Source organism: Esox lucius, chromosome 5 (genome assembly GCF_011004845.1).
Source record: "Esox lucius isolate fEsoLuc1 chromosome 5, fEsoLuc1.pri, whole genome shotgun sequence".
Lineage (NCBI taxonomy): Eukaryota > Metazoa > Chordata > Actinopteri > Esociformes > Esocidae > Esox > Esox lucius.
In genome coordinates, this window is record NC_047573.1 from 22,220,254 (window position 1) to 22,238,906 (window position 18,653).

General features: G+C 39.3%; 1 protein-coding gene and 1 long non-coding RNA gene across 2 annotated transcripts; one reads left to right on the top strand and one right to left on the bottom strand.

Moving 5' to 3' along the window:
* Positions 1 to 1,796: 1,796 nt before the first annotated feature.
* LOC117594535 lies at positions 1,797 to 5,308 on the bottom strand. The gene is made up of 3 exons (XR_004575784.1): positions 5,086 to 5,308; positions 4,092 to 4,191; positions 1,797 to 3,578 (listed from the first exon to the last, which is right to left on the bottom strand). It is a non-coding gene; the product is annotated as an uncharacterized LOC117594535 (long non-coding RNA).
* A 1,138-nt stretch (positions 5,309 to 6,446) lies between these two features.
* Positions 6,447 to 9,874, top strand: six3a (SIX homeobox 3a). The gene is made up of 2 exons (XM_010888781.3): positions 6,447 to 7,309; positions 8,758 to 9,874. The coding sequence occupies exons 1-2, from the start codon at positions 6,618 to 6,620 to the stop codon at positions 8,948 to 8,950; spliced, it is 885 nt and encodes a 294-aa protein (XP_010887083.1). The 5' UTR covers positions 6,447 to 6,617; the 3' UTR covers positions 8,951 to 9,874.
* Positions 9,875 to 18,653: the final 8,779 nt, after the last annotated feature.

The window sequence follows — 18,653 nt, forward strand, 5'->3', positions numbered from 1 at the left end:
TGATGTTGCTCGTGGGCCTCCATGTGAAATGAGATTGGACACGACTTGCCTGTCGACATGAAGGCTCTCATATAGACTTCTCAGATTAAGGGGTTTTACTGCGATATACCAGCTTCGACTGACTACTAGTCATGTTTAATTATACTAACGGCTCCAGTGTTTACATCTGCATCAAGAGTTAAGCGTCCTAATCGAGTTTAAAAGAGGAACAGCCATGCACAACAGATACAATATACTATCACAGACAGAATAAACAAAATGATTTGAAAATAGCAAATAATATTAGCGTTACAAATAGACAAATTAGTAGCACAATATGTAGGCTACTAATTATATTTGGATTGCCAGGATATTATGACGAGACGGATACTCGATATCACCCTAATTGGTAAGTAGTCGTGAACTACTCTTTCTACTATTAATACTAGCACTACTACTACTACTACTACTACTACTACTACTACTACTACTACTACTACTACTTCTACTACTACTACAGTAACGACGACGACTGGTAAACAAGGTATTGATGGTTCTACACAGTAAGGAGGTGTCGGGTGTGAAGGCTATGCTAAAGGAATAGAATGACGATATGAATTCCAGAACTTCTGGGAAATCAGCTGCTGTGACAACTTAAACATGAATCTGTTGCTCCATTTAAAATGTGTAACCTTTTCTAATGGAACGAATAACAGGGCCTCGGGGATACTGAGTGTTATTGGAGCATCATATGTTAAGCCCAGGGGCGTAAGCGATGCATCCATTATGTTATTTCTGCATAAAGCGCTCTAACCAAATACCTGGAAGAATGATCATCGACACCTGCAGCATCGGTGTGTCACATTGCTGCTCATTAGTAAGGGCACAAATGCGCCAGCATATGTTTCATACAAATTACCAAAAAAAACATGATTTTACCAAATGTCATGTCGCAAGCGTAACCTCGCATGTTGTAAGATTATAAGCCTGTTAGAGGTGCGTGCTACAACAAGCAGTGTGGTAAAAGTGCCCTAACCTAAAATGATCAAATATGTGACCCATGAATGTGGAATGTATGTAGACTATGTGATTGCAATATATATATATATATTCACACGTTTTCAATATTTTTTTGCAGCAAGCAGTACCTGTCCTGCCGAAATACATCTTTTTTTTTAATCTTGCCCAAAAGCCCCAATTTCACATAAACCTTCCCAACATTGAAAACGGGATTCGTATTAATTTTGTATTAACACTTAATGTACATGAAAGTCAACTGGTGAGTTATTTTAAATGTTTGTGTATATATTTTGTATTATTAGTAGGCTAAATCCGATTAAATGGGGCATATGTCTGACCCACGTGTTTTGATTTATTAAAGGAGAAATTCATTTTTTTACTTTTTTAGATGATTTCTCACCCTGAAGGTTCAGTTTTATTTTAACAACCATTACAAACTTAAGAGAACTTTAGCTAATGCTTAATATTGCTTTGGAAAATCTAAAATAATAAACATGCTCACTCATCGATTACTTCGATGGATTCTTTGCGATAAGTTAGCTGAAGTTTTTAATGATTGTTTGAAGAAAAATAACTCATAGCGTACAGTCAATTTCGGTCCATAACCTACATTCAGGGCGACGAGTTAACACTCGGATCATGTGTGAGTAAATGTATTTGACTGATATTGTATAACAATAGGCCACATAATTACAGTCTTAAGGAGGAGACAATATTCAGTTTATATCTATGAATAAATAATATATTTTAAATATATAAGCTAATGTTATAAATAATTACTTTTGACTTTTATTTTATTTTCCTTCTTTGAGTCCCAACATTTTTTTCGAAGAATATACTTGAAATATTAATAGAATTTTAAGTGGTGCCTCTGTGGGCGGGAATATTGAGGGGAAGCAGACTTGGAAAGGCTTTTGAGTAACTCTGTTTTACCTGAATTGAGAGACAATGGTGTGTGGTTGATGGGCCCAGCCAAAAGCCAACTTATGGAGCGCATGCGTGGAGATATTTTAAGTGAACTTCTGGAGTGGCAAACTGACACGTCAAACCCGATTGACCAAGAAATAAACGATAGCAGCTTGCGATATTACACCGGGTTATTTCTTTCACACACACACACACGCACACGCGCGCGCGGGCGCGCGCACACACACACGCACACGCACGTATATACACACTTACTTCCCTTTTCTCTTGTTCAATCCAAATGACTCAGTGCACCCCCACCATCTGATACATGCATCATGGAGTTCAGTCCAGCAAAAGCCCTCCTTATAGGAACCGGAAGAAAGAGGGCCTGCAGTTCCAGCCGCCCGGCTCCATTCACTGAGAAGCTTCCAATGGCTTCATTAGAAGTAACGAGTTGACACAAGGTAAATCTAACATTGAGGCACCATTCTCTCCTTGCGCAGAGCGCCCTCATTAACTGTCGCTAACAAGCCGTGCAAATACACTGATTGGACAGGTCCCGTATAACCCCGCAGACTTAGCAGGATGCCCACTTAATGAGACCACACAAAAAAGAAAAGAAGATGTTAGGAACAACTTTTTACAGTCGAATAATTTGGGGTTTGATTAAAAAGTTAGTGTTGCGTAGGTATGTAAGTCTTGATGGTTTAGATGGTTCTGAACTAAATTCTTCGGATTTAGAAACGTGTATTTTTTTGTTGTTGAAAATAAGTAGATTTTTCTGTACCATTTCCAATAACACTAGTAATCCCACCCTGTGTTTTATGAGTAATCATTTCGAAACATCCGTTGTCCATGCCCCATTGGTTTTCATGTTTGTATGCATTTGACATGCCTACATTGATGCGAATATTTCGTACCAGTCAATAGCCTACCATCCGGGCTGTATCTATAACCAATAAATAATTTAGTATTTACTAAAAAATATTTTCACTAGATGTATGCAACTTTGATTCGTGGTGTGCGTTTTATAATCATCATAAAAAGACCGACGGCAAATTTGGCCTAATATTGAAAATAATAAGAAAAGCTTAACACACGTTTGGACACCTAGCAAAGCAAAAAGGTCTGAAACCGGTGGTAGGCAAAGAGAAAGAGGGGTATTTGCGCCCCGTCCCGACAGCATCACACAGCTGCAGCAAGCTCTAGCTTTGCAGGGATTGAAGAAGACTGGCTCGTAGCGGCTCCATGAAGACTGATCCGAATGCAGCAGACAAAATGTAATCAGACTTTTCATATTATTTTAAATAACATGGCAATATACCTAATCAATCGTCGTCAATAAAATGTTTTTTTTTCATGAATCATTCGACATTTTATAGTCAAAGACATTCGGTTAACATCGTTACTAAGCGTATGTCTTGTACAAATGCTGGGATATTCTCGAAAAAGTAGTTTAAAAAACGTAGGTTTTTACCTGCGTTCTATTCAATGACATATCCAAAGCAATTAATAATCAGATTAGAGGCAGAGCTCATTGTGTAACTAACGAACTTACAGGATCCGGAAAGGATTTCCACCTCTGCACTTGGAAGAACGGATTTCTTCAAGAAATCGTGCATGTATAGTCCCGTCCCTGTAATTCATCGTTGCAATCCCCCGTTTAAACCCTGATTTAAACAGGAGAGAGGGAAGAAGAGGGAAGGAGGACGAAAAGACGAAGAGAAAGAAAAAAGGTGCAGCAGAAGAAAAACGAAGAACAAGGCAGACGGATGGAGAACGTAGTTTCTTGGTAAATCTACCCTACGAGAAAATGTCACCTAAAAGTTGTAATGCGTTCTATTGCAAGTTCAGTCAAGAACTTTTGAATAAACCGTGTCGCTGCCCACATCAGCATGTGACCAAGACCCTGTCAACAAAAAAAAAACAATCTTTCGACCATGCAATGCCAAACTCATCTATCCAAGTATGTAAAGTCTATATGCATTGCAAACTAAAGACGTCAAAAGATGAAAGGTGCCAACGCACCCTCACCACCCATAATTAAGTAATTATCCTGAAAATAGGATAGACACAAATCATCACGCATGCATGTTGACGGATGTGGTTGTAACAGGCTTTTTCTGGTCACAATTTCCGATGCTGAGGTTAAAATAATAAAATAAAAACTAATGCGTTCTTACCTTTTTATTGAGTGCCTCAGGTTTCCTCTGTTCCCTCTCACCATATGACGTATATATTACTTTTTTAAAGGTTATTTCAACCTTTGGAACATAGGCTACACTAAAGAAGAAACACACATTTAGACATGTTACGCTCAGAGTCAATGAGCACATAAATAAATCACTGTTAAATAATCACGCTGAGCCAATGTTAATTAATATTGGTACTGTCAGCTGTGTTAGTCCTCCTAACTCCTGCTTGTATTGTCAAATCGGAGTTCTGCGGTAAATAAATAAAGATCGAGCTAATGCTTCGTCGGCATTGAGTAACACGTCTCCCGCTGGTTATCGTTAAGAGAGGAGAATTAGAAGCTTGAGGATAAACAGACAATTAGGCCAGGTGAATAAACTTGTTTGGGGGTGTTAATTACATGCTTAACGTAAACAAAAGCTATGTAAAAAGAATGTGATTTACCACTGGCTTTGCAAACCCATTCAGGTTTTACATTTCACCTCTGCCTAAGTGATTTCCGAATTGCCTGCGAGGGCTGCTTAAAACTTGGCTTCCTTAAAAACATAGTTACCTGGAGCCCATGCATATTGATCAGGTAAACGTGTGGGGAGGCTAACAGTTTTGAATATTTCAAATAGGTTACGTTCTCCGAGTACACCCTCTAAATATTAGCCAAGAGAGGTTAGTTTTAACATGACCACTGCCAGCATGGAAATAACGCAGGTTACTTCCAGTCCAAGAAGCTTTCCAACGGGACCAATTCAAGTGCCACTTGGAATTACTTCTCCTGAGTTTCGTATGACAAGGGAGCAAACAGGTTTGATCCCAAAGACATAACCTGCCTCAACGCTTCCAACGGGATCATCACCCTTACACTCACACACACATACACACACATACACACACGTGTACATATAGACTACATACACACAGGAACACTGTTGTAATAGGATGTGAATTTGATAAGCTGAAAATCAAAACGCAAATGTGCATGCTACTTACTCCCCCGTTATGCTGGAACCGGTCGTGTAGGAAGATGCCGGGGAATGCAAAAATCTTTGAGAGAGAGAAGAGAAGGAAAAGTTTTGAATTCCTGAATGATTTTGTAGAAAGGCAGCTTAGTATAATTATGTCAGCTTTATTGAGGACGGATTAGCCGAAGTCTGCATTCGGTGTTTCACTACGCGTTGTAGGTATGCCCTTATACAATGTGAGCACTGTTTGCGAATGTGAACTCACAAAACTTTAACACCAACCAAGCCCTGTTTAAATATGAAGCATTACAGTCGCTTTGGTAATAAACATGACCACCACACCGCCACGGCTACCAATGTGAGCTAGAACGAATCAAGTGACAGATGTGAATATTGATCTTGCCTATATATTTTGGGAGAATAAAATAATAAAAACGTTTTATTTTGAATGTATTATGGCAGAAGAATTATTATCACCATAATGCTTACTAATTAGAATAGTAGCCCAAACGGCTAGGCCTATAGCGAAAACACTCCATTAAAAGCACATTGGCAAAGTGTTTTAAATGTAGTTGGTCCAGTTGATCGGCATTTAATTATTGCAACGGCACTGCATAGATAATCATTTGACATGGAAACACTGGAAACGCGCGATGGGCTATGGGCCAGTGTTGCATCTCTATGTAATACTGGCCGAAGCCAAGCCGGTCTGTAGGATGAACCACTGCGCAATACACCCACAGCCCTAGTGGAGGCACTCGGGCTGCTGGTCTCTTAGCAAAGCAAGGTTACGAAAATATTGACATATCGCATTTTCCGTTTAATCTCCGGCAGTAAAAGTCAGATAAATACGTTAACAAAGAACATTATATGTTCTCTTCGATTACGTTGCGCAATATAGCCATATAGACTATTTAGATCATATAGCCAAGTCGCCCTATAGGCCTTAATGATGGCCGCTTCCCCTCGCCAAAATGTGAAAGTGCACATGGGGCAAAAAGGAAAAACTACCCGAAAAGAAGGTGTGAATTGATTCTGTTATAAGCCATTTCGTTCAAGCGTGTATTCCGGTGTTCCTGCCCAATTGTCGACCCTTAAGCCTGCCCCTCCTAAGCATCTCTACACTACATATCTTCTTTAGCTTTTACCAGCCTCGTTAAGATCGCAATAATATTCCACCCACTAATTGCTTATTCCATTCAACAAATAGGCGAGCCTTGGCTTCTACTTCATGAGAGCCGGTGCAGTGGGAGGGTGGTGTTGAGATTGGAGTTTCTGATAACCCCCCGTGCGTGCAGCAGAGTGGTGAAAGCCCTGGTCTACGTACTGGCTAATGATTGGCACGCTTGACAGTGATTGGCAGGGCTACCATGACAACCTCACAACGACACCAAGAAGACCAATAGAAAAGCGAAACAAAATGTTTCAATGCTACACTCACGGTGGATTTAGGGGGAGATATTATGAGGCTGGTGTCATTAGGCGATAGCTATTGAATCATACAATCTTTACTCGTCGTTTCTTTTTCTTGATAATTTTCTTTCTCTCTCAGGTCATTCCATGGTTTTCAGATCCCCTTTAGAGCTTTATCCCTCCCATTTCTTCCTGCCAAACTTCGCTGATCGCCCTGTGCTTTTGGCGAGCAGCACTCCTAGTACAAGGTCTCCAGAAGACTTGTCAATGTTTGCGCTACCGACACTCAACTTCTCTCCGGAGCAAGTGGCGAGCGTCTGCGAGACGCTGGAGGAAACCGGAGACATTGAACGGCTGGGACGATTCCTGTGGTCCCTACCGGTGGCACCGGGAGCCTGCGAGCAGATCAACAAGCATGAGTCTATCCTGCGAGCTCGCGCGGTGGTTGCTTTCCACACGGGGAATTTCCGAGACCTGTACCACATCTTGGAGAACCACAAGTTTACCAAGGATTCCCATGGCAAACTGCAGGCCATGTGGCTGGAGTCACATTACCAGGAGGCAGAAAAACTCCGCGGTCGCCCCTTAGGACCGGTTGACAAGTACAGGGTACGGAAGAAGTTTCCCCTGCCCAGGACCATCTGGGACGGCGAGCAGAAGACGCACTGTTTCAAAGAGAGGACACGCAGCCTGTTAAGGGAGTGGTACCTTCAGGACCCATACCCAAACCCCAGCAAGAAAAGGGAACTGGCTCAAGCCACTGGACTCACTCCTACACAGGTCGGAAATTGGTTTAAAAACCGGAGGCAACGAGACAGAGCCGCGGCAGCAAAAAACAGGTTAGTGCGCTGCTAATTTTGATAGTTTAGCCATAACTAAACTGCAAAAATACCTCCACTTCGAATGCTAATACAAAATGCACATGTTTATATTCGTGGTAATAACATCGTTGTATTTTTTTTTTATTTGGGTTGGGGGAGTGAGGGCGGCAGGGAGGCCGTCGACATTTTTGTTTTTGACATTAAGTGCAATTAGCTACCACCAAATATAACCCATTGTTGTCCAGAATAATCCCAAAACATGCTTAAAACAATATTTTGCATTAAATATTATTTTGCGTTAAACAAACAGCAATGGAATTGAAAAGCTCTTAGACTAGCCTGCGCTAATAGCTTATGCTAGTATCCCGGATAAGCAAAATGAAAACATCAAGATATGCTTTACGTAACAAAAAGTAAATTACCGAAGAAAATCAGCAAGCTTGCAAGTTTTACTAATTTCCACATAAGATAGCGAAAAATGTAAATAAGGTATTCTCTTAAACTTGGAAAAAAAACATTGTGATGATACTACATTGGCACACGTTTTACACTTCCATCTTGAAATCTAACAAGAGTCTTCTAGTGTTTTCTCAACAAGTTAAAGTTTTTGTACAGAGCATGTAGGCCTAAGCACCACCATAAAAGAAAACCCCTACGAACAAATAGATTATTGGTTAGGATAGGCGACTTCATGTTATAATAACATAGGTCTTAATATTCAAATATTGCATCTGTAAAAGGGCAGTGTGGATTAAGCTGCAGCTTAAAAAATACTGTAGGCATAAAAAAATTAATGGTGTAGCTTTGCAAATTGAATTTGAGCTCCGTTACCAGTGTTTATTTTTTACAATACGTGGAGCTTAATACACGTTTACATTTGATACATATTTGAAAATGCTACGTCTCTGCTACAAGCTATCAACATATATACAAAAATAGTTATTCTAAAAGGAGGCTACTACTGCAGCCATTTTTCGACCAACATGGTGTGTTTATTATTTATTTCCAACATATTGGTGAACTGAACAAATACTACAAAATGGTACATTTCATCATCTGCATTCTCTGATTGCTAAAACAGAAAATAGTAAAAAGATTAATTTAGAATTATTTAAAATGTCAATAGGCTAAATCAAAACAATCTAAAAATTGAGTGGGTCTCATTAATTTTAATTTAGGCCTGGAATACAATATCCATCATAACATACCGTTTTCAAATTACATTACATTGCCCATGGTTTAAGTAGCTAACAACAAGCCTATTGCTCTAATACACAATCATTTTGTCCCCAAATGTATGAAAAAAAATGCTTTGCTTTAGCCAATTCCTAGCCTCATTATGTGAAGGCTAGATCTACATTTGTTAAAGGCTTGGCAGTGAGTTAATCACAAGCATGCAGAACGGTATTTTGCGGAAGGACACTGTATTTAATTGCTGTTATTTTCCCTTTCTTCATATTCTCCAGGCTTCAGCACCAAGGAATAGGACAGAACGGTATGCGGTCCCTTTCAGAATCCGGTTGTACTCCGCACAGCTCGGCGGAATCGCCGTCGACCGCGGCCAGTCCTACTACCAGCATCTCGAGTATGACAGAGCGAGTTGACAATGGAACGTCCATTCTTTCAGTAACCTCCAGTGACTCCGAATGCGACGTATGATATAAAAAAAGAGAAATATTTGCAGGGAATATGGACCTAAAAAAACTATGAAATATCTGGGATGAAAAAAGGACCAATTGATATAAATATTTAAAAAAAAAAAGATTAAAGCACGTCTTTTTTAAGCGCTTTCAATGGACCCACGCTTTCCCCTACCCCCCGCACCCACCCCCCACCACTACTTGCATGATGTTTTTTTTTTGTATCTGGGGGAAAATATCCTGTTCGATATTTCTACGTGGATCATCGAGAGGAGGGAATTACCAGAAGGTGTTTATCACCTTTTCATCTCTGTTTTAGTCCAAGTGATGATGCCCGCTCAGCCAAGATGCAATCCTGTTTTACTTTATGTTCATCAGACAATCATTTACGTCGTAAGCACCTTTTTACTACACTCCTGTCACTGCCTGTGTGGGGTACATGGTCAAATGTGGAACCGAATCGTTATGACTGTATCAGATTTTTATTTTTATTTCAAGATTTTATATTGAATTATGTAGGCTTATATCTCAAATAATGCGATCATTCTCCCGGTCTGTAATAGCCTATATGTGTAGATATGCTTGTACATAATATTGCTCTCCCATCTCCATCCTCTTTTCTATCCTTGTTCACTTTTATTGACTTGGTGTTCCTACATAAAATATTTGTCAAAACGTAAAAAGTGCTCTAGGCGTTTTGTTTGTTTGTTTTTATACCTTAGGCTACATGGGATAATTAAGGTAGATAAACGTGTTATCAGTCACATTTATGCAAAATGAATTTAATATAAACATTGGAGTATTCTTCAAACACAATTTCAGTCATAGCCTATTTCCCCGTGCATCGCTTAAAGCGCTTATTAGCCTATTCAATGTTTCTTTCCCTTGCGTGTTTATGTTAATGTATATTTCTAAATCAAATACAGTATTCCATTTTCTTATATATTTTGTATTAAGTCTCTCTTTTAAGTGATTATTCATTGTCCACCATCAAACTGTTATGAGTAGATTCAGAACAGATATGGTTATGTTGATTCTCATACAAGTATAGTGACTCTAATGCACATGCTATACAGGTTAAAGGCTACGTGTCTAAAGCCATGCAAGATGTTCATCTAAAATCTATTTCTCTCTAAATGTATGCGTGCATTATGGTAAACGTCATCATAATGTATGTCTAGCTCTTAAAGAGTCCAGTTTCCTCTTTTGTTTATGGTTGCCTGTGAATACAGAAATTAAGTAAACGCGCCATTAAATAGACTCATCATGTTGGACTCCTCCCCTGCCTCAATCTCCCATTGTCGGCTGGTGAAAGAGGTTTTCTTCAACCAGGGAGCAGCATTCCCCACAAAAAGCTATTCCCCCAAAATTCTCAACCAATCATAATATCTCTTATTTACACGAGAAATGAAAGTAATTATGATTGCATATAACAGTTGTTCCTCGACTGAGTTCGTGGTCTACGTTCCAAAATGTTTTGTTGCTGTGAAATAATTGGGGTTAATGTAGCTGTGAGAACAGGACATGCCTTTCGAAAGTAGAAAGAAATGTACGGCAGAACATACTATGGGCTGGGGGGGGGGCAACTTTCTACCCTGTCAGAAATAATTACTAACAGTAAAATTCACATTTAAGGTACACAACACAATAATGGTTATGCATGTAGCAAAACTGGTATTGACTGCAAAAGTCCAAACCGCAAGTTGCCTATAATTTGATTCATTGATTTAGTCCAACCAAAGGATATAAATAACATTTACTTTTCGAGTAACATAAACATACGTGTATTTTATGAAGAGGCTCTCTTCATCTGATGGTCATAAATGAAAGGTACACTTGGGTAACAAAACGCATGGACCTAAACATATTTTTGTAAAGTTCTTAAGGTCTTATTCGGTTCTATATAGCCTTTCAATGTGTTTTGACACAATGGTTGCTTAATCCGTTTTTACGAAAGTATAGCTAGGCTACTAAAATGTTTTCTGATTGCCAGCGTCGGTAACCTGAATATCAAAATCCTATATAGTATAATATAGTAAAAAGTATAGACCTTAACGCAAACTAAGTCCAGAAAGGGCCGTTGTAGTCGTGGTAAATCGTTATTTAAGTCCGTTTTAACCCGTAAATTCATCTGCAGGAGAAAGATAGGGCCTATCATCTGCAACGCGTAGTGGAGACCATTGCTGATCCTTATCGCCAGAGCAGTCTTAGAACACATTAGTTTATTGGCGACGACAAGTCCCAGCCATGATTAAGATTAAATTAATATGAAATTGAAAAGCATTTTTTATCAATAAAAAGGAAGGGGGGGATTAACTATAAGGCAGATGTCCGCTAAAAACAATCATGGTATAACCTCAATAAAAGTAGGCCTCCTAATTGTCTATACTTAAGGCACCGTATATTTTGAACGGAAGTCAAAGTTTAAGTATGAGTACAGCGTTTATGGGTTCTCACTAATCTCCAGCAAATAAAACATTATAGTAGTTGTTTAATTTACGATTAAGTTTCAGACCTACGTAGTATGCTAATATTTTGTAGATGGCAAGACAAAACTAAATAACAATATTATTTGTAAATCAGGTTAGTTGTTTCATTTGCCTACTATTTGTGGATCATGTTGGTTGGATCATTGCTGGTGCAGGATTCTACAGTCCATGATCTGTCAAATGCAGTATGTTCCACGAGAGAATATAGCGTTGCCAGGAAAAATCGCTATGCGCTACTCAAATAAAAACATGTAGCCTACAGGACCTAAATGAGAACGCCAGACAAGTGTACCGACAACCGAGGGGTGTGTTTTGGCCCATTCCGTATCTGTGTTTTTTACACTACATGCTGGTGCGTGTGTCAAACCAACATAATAATGGATTATTTGTCCTATTCCCATAACCTTGCTAGCATAGACAGAGGCAGACCAAAACTATTTGGCCATGATCTGCAGTGAGAAAGGCTCGCACTGCCCTGTTTTTTTCTCTGATTTAATCGGTTAACTGAACACAACTTTCTATTCGTGTGTATTCATGCAGCTCTCAGAGCGGCAGTTCCCTCTGACCCGGATTGAGCGCGTGCAGGAGCGGCGCAGCCTATCACTGCACAGTGCAGGGGCTCTTGGCAGGACCGGGGCCTTTTAGTAAAAAACGCTCCCTCTTTTTCAAGCAGGCCTTGAAAAAGGTAAGACGTTAGGCTAAAACTATTTCTAGTCTGTATTCGTATATTGGTGATGAAAGTTACTGGGTCAAACAAACATATACGTAAAACAATACAAGTGACTACAAATGTGTATATTAGACAACAGGTAGGCTAACTGGCAAGAACCAACCACATTAATTAAAAAAGAAAAGAAAGAGTATATGGGATAGTTTTGAGTTTTGTAAAAATTGGACACATGCAAATATAAAGCATAAATGTCAAATGTAGCTATTTTCACCAGATCCAATTCAATTGAAATTTGGTAACTATTGGTGGTTTTATCATTATTTACAATTTCACACAATGTACAAAAAAATCAGATGAGGCATTGGTCTACAATTAAATTACATTTAATGACTTTATTTAAAGTATAAACCTTTGGCTTGGACCTTTGGCTTGGACAAAAGGTATGTTTATGTGTGCTTGTGTTTATACGTGGGTCCGATTGTGTGCGTTTGTAGGCGTTTGTCATCGGATTTTTACGTGAGTTTGAGATGTTGTTAGTCTGTGTGTGTGTGTTTAGCAAGTGGGAAAAATACAATAAAAAGGGGGACTTCCATGGTTTACAACTAAAAGGGGGCGAGGAGTCTTTGACTTGATCGTTGAACACCATAAAGCACCTGTCTGTTGTAGTCTCCAAGTCATGCAGGGCCCCTGATAAACATTCTTCCTCTTCAAGACTACTGGGATTTAAAACTGTAATTCTATTAAATAGTAATTGAGGGGTCACGAGAGGCTATGATACAGGATCAGTGGTGTATAAGCCGTCCGTTTGAACTTTAATTTGGAACCATAGGCAGATGGGATCATAGTTCCTCTGATGCTTACCGTTTTAAAACTGGTCAGCACAGGGGAAAATGCTTTAATGCCGATTAGTACCATTCCATAACCCCTTTTAAATAAGCACAACATGAAAGCAACCCAACTTTAGCTTGTTCATCTGAAACACACCTCTCTACTGCTCAATGGCAGTGGGGGTGGGGTGCTGGGCACAGCTCTGATCTCGCGCCTTCTGCACACTGGGCAGACAGACCCATGAGCAGCTTAAAGACTGCTAGCACCTGTGTTTTCAACAGCTATTCTCATGCCATCTTCGATGGCATTAATGTATGCACTGATAACAGAAAAACTAAAAAATCCCATTAAACTGAGCAAATAGAGAGAAATATAAGCAGTTACGCGTTTCCCGTAAAACTGTGCACAATAAGGTTTTCTTAGTTAAATCTGATTCTTTAGACCATTGATATTTCGATTATATTAGATTATATCAAACATAGAACTGCATTATGAAAAAAATAATAAACGTGTTCCCAAAGATAAAATATCTTACAGAAAAGTACTCAGGTAATCTACAATACATTTGCGTATTTGCCACTTGTTAAGTAACGCGCTCAAAATGGACTATCTTTGATAATCTGGCACACAATTACAATTTAATTTTTAAAAAATTGGTAGAAAATAATTGAACATCTATTTTGCGTCCTGAGAAATAATTGTTCTGTTTTGTTAGATTTACAGAAATAATTACATTAAAGTAGATAGGAAGAGGCCCCTTGACCAACTAGCCAGTCCAGTTTCAGAAGAAACAAACGTCAATTTCACTCATATAACCTGGATCATGTTAGACAATAAAAAGGTCAAAAAAGAAACACATTGAGGATATTAATTGCTAAAATCTCCTAATAAGCAGGAGCAAAGAAATAGATAGAGAGGGGGAGAATGAGAAAAAAAGAGAGGTGAAGTTTGGTCTCATTTCTTATAGATCCTAACAGGATGCTGAAGTCGCTTGGCCTGCTCAATTAGCGCTGCTGTTCGCGGAGTCCCGCTGCGCGGGAGAGGTCGCCCCCAGAGCCACCAATAGTCCCCCGCGCCTCCTACCGCGACTCTGCCCAACAATCATGAAACCATTTAGAAATTGAATCATTTTGTAAATAATCTTTGACGTCCCAACAAAGACATTCTTTGAGGGGATTTTATTAGCAAGAAACTATTTAAACAAATGCCACGTTAGCTGGACTTTAGCGATTTGGTGACAAGTCTCCCTGATGAATTGATGATTGTTCTATGGTCTCTGTCAGTGAACGCTCTGCTCTAGCCTATTGTTTGACCGGAGGGAGAGTTCCAGGCAAAACGAGTCCCTTCAGCAGCATTGAAAGCGCCGGATGGACTCGGCCACACACCCAAACCCGCTCAGCCGAGGGCGAATAACGAGCGACAGATTGGCAGCCCGTTGAAGCCAGTAATCACCTTTTCACCCTCTCGTTTCGTCTATCCTCGGGATTTGACACCTACTGACCATTTCTAAACTGGCTTAACAGTTGTAACGAATGGAACAACGTAAAAGGTAGTCTATGTCCACGAGTAAAATAACCTAAAAGCACATACCATGTGTGTATATATTTTTGTACATATGTATGTATACACAAACATACATACGTACATAAATATACACACACATGGTATGTGTTTTTAGGATATATATATGATATATATATACATATATATATATATATATATATATATATATATATATATATATATATATATATATATATATACATACATATATGATTATTTACACCCATAGGCAACTAACCGATATATTTCACTGGCTATCTAGTGGAATGTTGCGTTAAATTTAGTGAAAACACAAAATATATTACAGTACGATTATTATTTTAAACAGTTACAGTATGACACCTTGAATTATTTTCAACAGGACTACACATACGTTTAGCATTTACATATTAGTATATGTTGTATACGTCACATAACATATCCTATGGTATTTTAATTATTGGGACTATATATTTGTATTTATAGATAGGCCTACATTTGGATAGTTTCGATTAGACGGGACACAATAAATCTTCTCCATTAACCACTGCCTTTACTAGCATACATGTGGGCATCTGTTGGAATGGTCATAACAAGCTAAAGACTGACAGCAATATTTCACTATTTGAAATCCTACAGGTTTTTAGAGAGACAATTCTTATCCAAAGGACCGGACATATTTAAAACCTGATCCTTCAGCACTCTTGCCCAAACCTCTTTGCGTTGAAAAAAAAATATGTCAGGGCTTATTTGGGAAATATTCAGATTAAGTAAAAATATTTTTTAGTTTATTTAAATAATTGGTTCTAAATCTTGGCAATGGCATCTTAATTCATAATAATAAGCAATCATATTGCACCGACGTATAGCGCCATAAGTAGCCTATAACCGCGCCTACACTTAACAAAAGGTTGGAGATTGACTCGAGCCTGGTTGCCCTTATCAATTTAACCCCCGTTTAGAGCAGTAGAATGGATTACCCACGGAGCTGAGCTTGTGCTCACAAACAACCCCTGACAGTGTTGATTCCGAGCACAGCGGCCGTGCAGAATGCCCTCTGCACTGACACGAGTTCAAATCTGCCCATTAAGCGTGCTGATACTGCCATCTACCGGAATTTGCTTGCAGTAATTACAGATGGCAAGACGTAAAATGTGGAAAGACAGACTCCCTGTGATTGCAGTGCTTGACTTGGGTCCGAACGTTGCGGAACGGCGTACAGGGACATCTAATTTTGGACAAACAGCGTTCCGGTTCCTTTCAAAGGCAAAAGTGCCGCCTGTGATGTCTGGGATAGGCTACTTTAATGGAACAAGCATTTTTTACACATTCATTTTGACGAACGTAGTCTAATATGCGATTTGTTTGTTCCTGCGCTTATGTTATCCTAAGTCAAGCCCTGGGCTATTTGTCACAGAATGGATAGACAACCATTAAAAATGCATAGGTCTATCTATTAGTGTGGGCTTTCCAAATGTCGTCACGATGTAATTGCTTATGAGATACGTGTAACTAGGTTGTAGGCGGCAGACAATACCCTTATCTCGTAACTTCTATGGGCTTTCGATGAACTCGTGAGGTTCCATAGCAAACAGACGAAAAGCAAATAGCCTACACGGAAACCTTGGGTCACAACGAACAACGTTGAGGATGAACGATGAACAATGCCCTGGTGGGTAACACAGACCTACGGGAACGCACACGGATTGGCTTTTTGCTATTATGTACATTACTGTCAGATAGGCTATGTATGGAAAAAAAGTGTCCTACATGACGTAAAGTTCACACTAGCTGACCAGTTTAGCTGTAGCTCATCCTGCTTCTGTTAATACCCGGCACCATGGGGACAGCGGTCGAACAAGCGCGCACATTAATGTTTTATTATATGAAAGTCAAATGATGTTGGAACACTGAACTGAATTTCCATTTGTGCTAGATCAAGGATTCAGACGGCCAAGAGTGTAATGGAATCCTGCCTCCCTAGTTAATTTTTCACCACTGATACCCAGTTTCAGAGCTTCGGATGAGAACATCAAATGGTCTCAGCTGGCACGCGGCCTTTCAGAGTTAAACTCCGGGTAAGAGCATGAGACCCAGGGAACCGCCAACGAATTACAAGAAGAAGCAACCGAGGGACTGCTGTAAATGGACAGACAGTAAACCACGCCTATATGGTCAACCACTAATCGCCGGAAGAGATTTTGCGGGTTCCGCGAAGTCAACATTTCCACTTTATGATCACTTTCCAAAAACGGGTTTGACCCAATGGTCGCATGTCAGAAATAAACAACCTATACGGCGTCTATCTATAGCGAATAAAGACGATATACATCTCGGGATGGATGCTGGCGTAGGCTATAGCTCAATAGCCATATTTATAGCTTTATCAAGAGGTGTCACACTAGTTGAATTAAGATGTTCGTCAAGGGGAGCAAAACAATTGTTTTTCATGAAAACAGGCTTCCGTTGGTATGCTGAGCACTATTAGGCAGCGTTGGTTACTCAAGTCACAGACTTGGGCTCAAGTCGCACTTAAGTCACCAATAAATTGAATTGTGACTTGACTTGCAATCTGTTTAAAAGACTTAAGACTTGGATTTGTAATCACTGGGCTCGTGCCTTGGAAGGAAAATATAGAATAGCTAAAAGTAAGGGAAAAAAACTGCCTTCCCGCCTTGTTCTGGTCTGGTAGCTCAAGCGAATAAATTTGAAACTCACCATAGGTAACGTTAGCGACAGTGCATCTGTTCCATTCGTAATTGGCTAAAAAATACTTTTTACATTCAGTGGGAAGCCTAATGTTAGCTCGATGTCACGAATTGGGCCTGTTTCTAATCTTTGCTAGCTAGTTAGTTACAGTAGGTAATAACTAGTCAACACATATAACCATACAGAACACAAAGAGCTGTTAGCTCATAGCTAATGTAAAATAGTCAATAGAATTGTAGATAGAATAGGCCGGCCCCAGCCTCAACATGATCATACTTAAATTAAACATAAAATGCATGTTTGCTATAATAAATTAAACGTTGCAATTCATTAGTGTACAAGATTATCAACTGCTCATTAAACATAGCCTATAAAATAATAGTCATCGCCAAAAAGTGCACCTTAAGTAGAAAGGACTTGCTTTGGACTAATATACTATAACTATAGCCTCTAGTGCTTAAAAGACTTGAGACTTGACCTGGACTTCCAAGCAGTGACTTGCAACTTGACTCAGACTTGCATGCAGTGACTTGAGACTTGACTTAGACTTGTCTGAAGTAACTTAAAGCTCAATATCAAATATTAGGCTACTTATGTCATGACATGTTAGTAAGTATCATCTTAATCACCCACCACAACATGAACATCAGTAACAGCCCATAACTCTATACGAAAATGCAAATTCTTTTTTAGCTTAATTAGTTACTCTGACAGTTCAGCCAAAGCCACAGTTGCAGACAAGGCATTTTCGCCCACAGGACTGCCGCATACTGGATGTTTTTCCCTTTTCACACCATTCTTTGGAAACCCTAGAAATGGTTGTGCGTGAAAATCCCAGTAACTGAGCAGATTGTGAAATACTCAGACCAGCCCGTCTGGCACCAACAACCATGCCACGCTCAAAATTGCTTGAATCACCTTTCTTTCCCATTCTGACATTCAGTTTGGAGTTCAGGAGATTGTCTTGACCAGGACCACACCCCTAAATGCATTGAAGCAACTGCCATGTGATTGGTTGATTAGATAATTGCATTAATGAGAAATTAAACAGGTGTTCTTAATAATCCTTTAGGTGAGTGTATATAGGTACTTGTTTTGATGCTTCCTAGAAAACTTTCACTGTGGCATATCATTACATATTAGTGTCTAATTTGAGCAATTATGTTTAAAACAAGGTTCTTCTTGAAAACAGTACTTGTAATTCAACATACACAAATACTCACAACATCGAAACCTACCATGGTGGGGGCCTGTTTCTACTATGTAGTTCGAAGCTCTGCAGGAACCAAAATAAAAAATCTATTTTTTTTTTGCTGTTTACCATTCTTTGCCTTTCTGTGAGCAAGTCAATCCAGAGGTATTACAGTACCACATTTGACTCCCCACAAATCTAAATAAAGTACTAAATAAAGAAATCCAGACATGAGGACAATATATCCACCTAATATCTGAAGCACCATTTCCCAGTCCACAAAACCACTTCC

Bases quoted from the DNA above. Each gene is read 5' to 3' on its own strand.
- six3a (XM_010888781.3), top strand. From the start codon at position 6,618: ATGGTTTTCAGATCCCCTTTAGAGCTTTATCCCTCCCATTTCTTCCTG. The intron at 7,310-8,757 runs GTTAGTGCGCTG...CATATTCTCCAG, and splicing joins GCCGCGGCAGCAAAAAACAG to GCTTCAGCACCAAGGAATAG.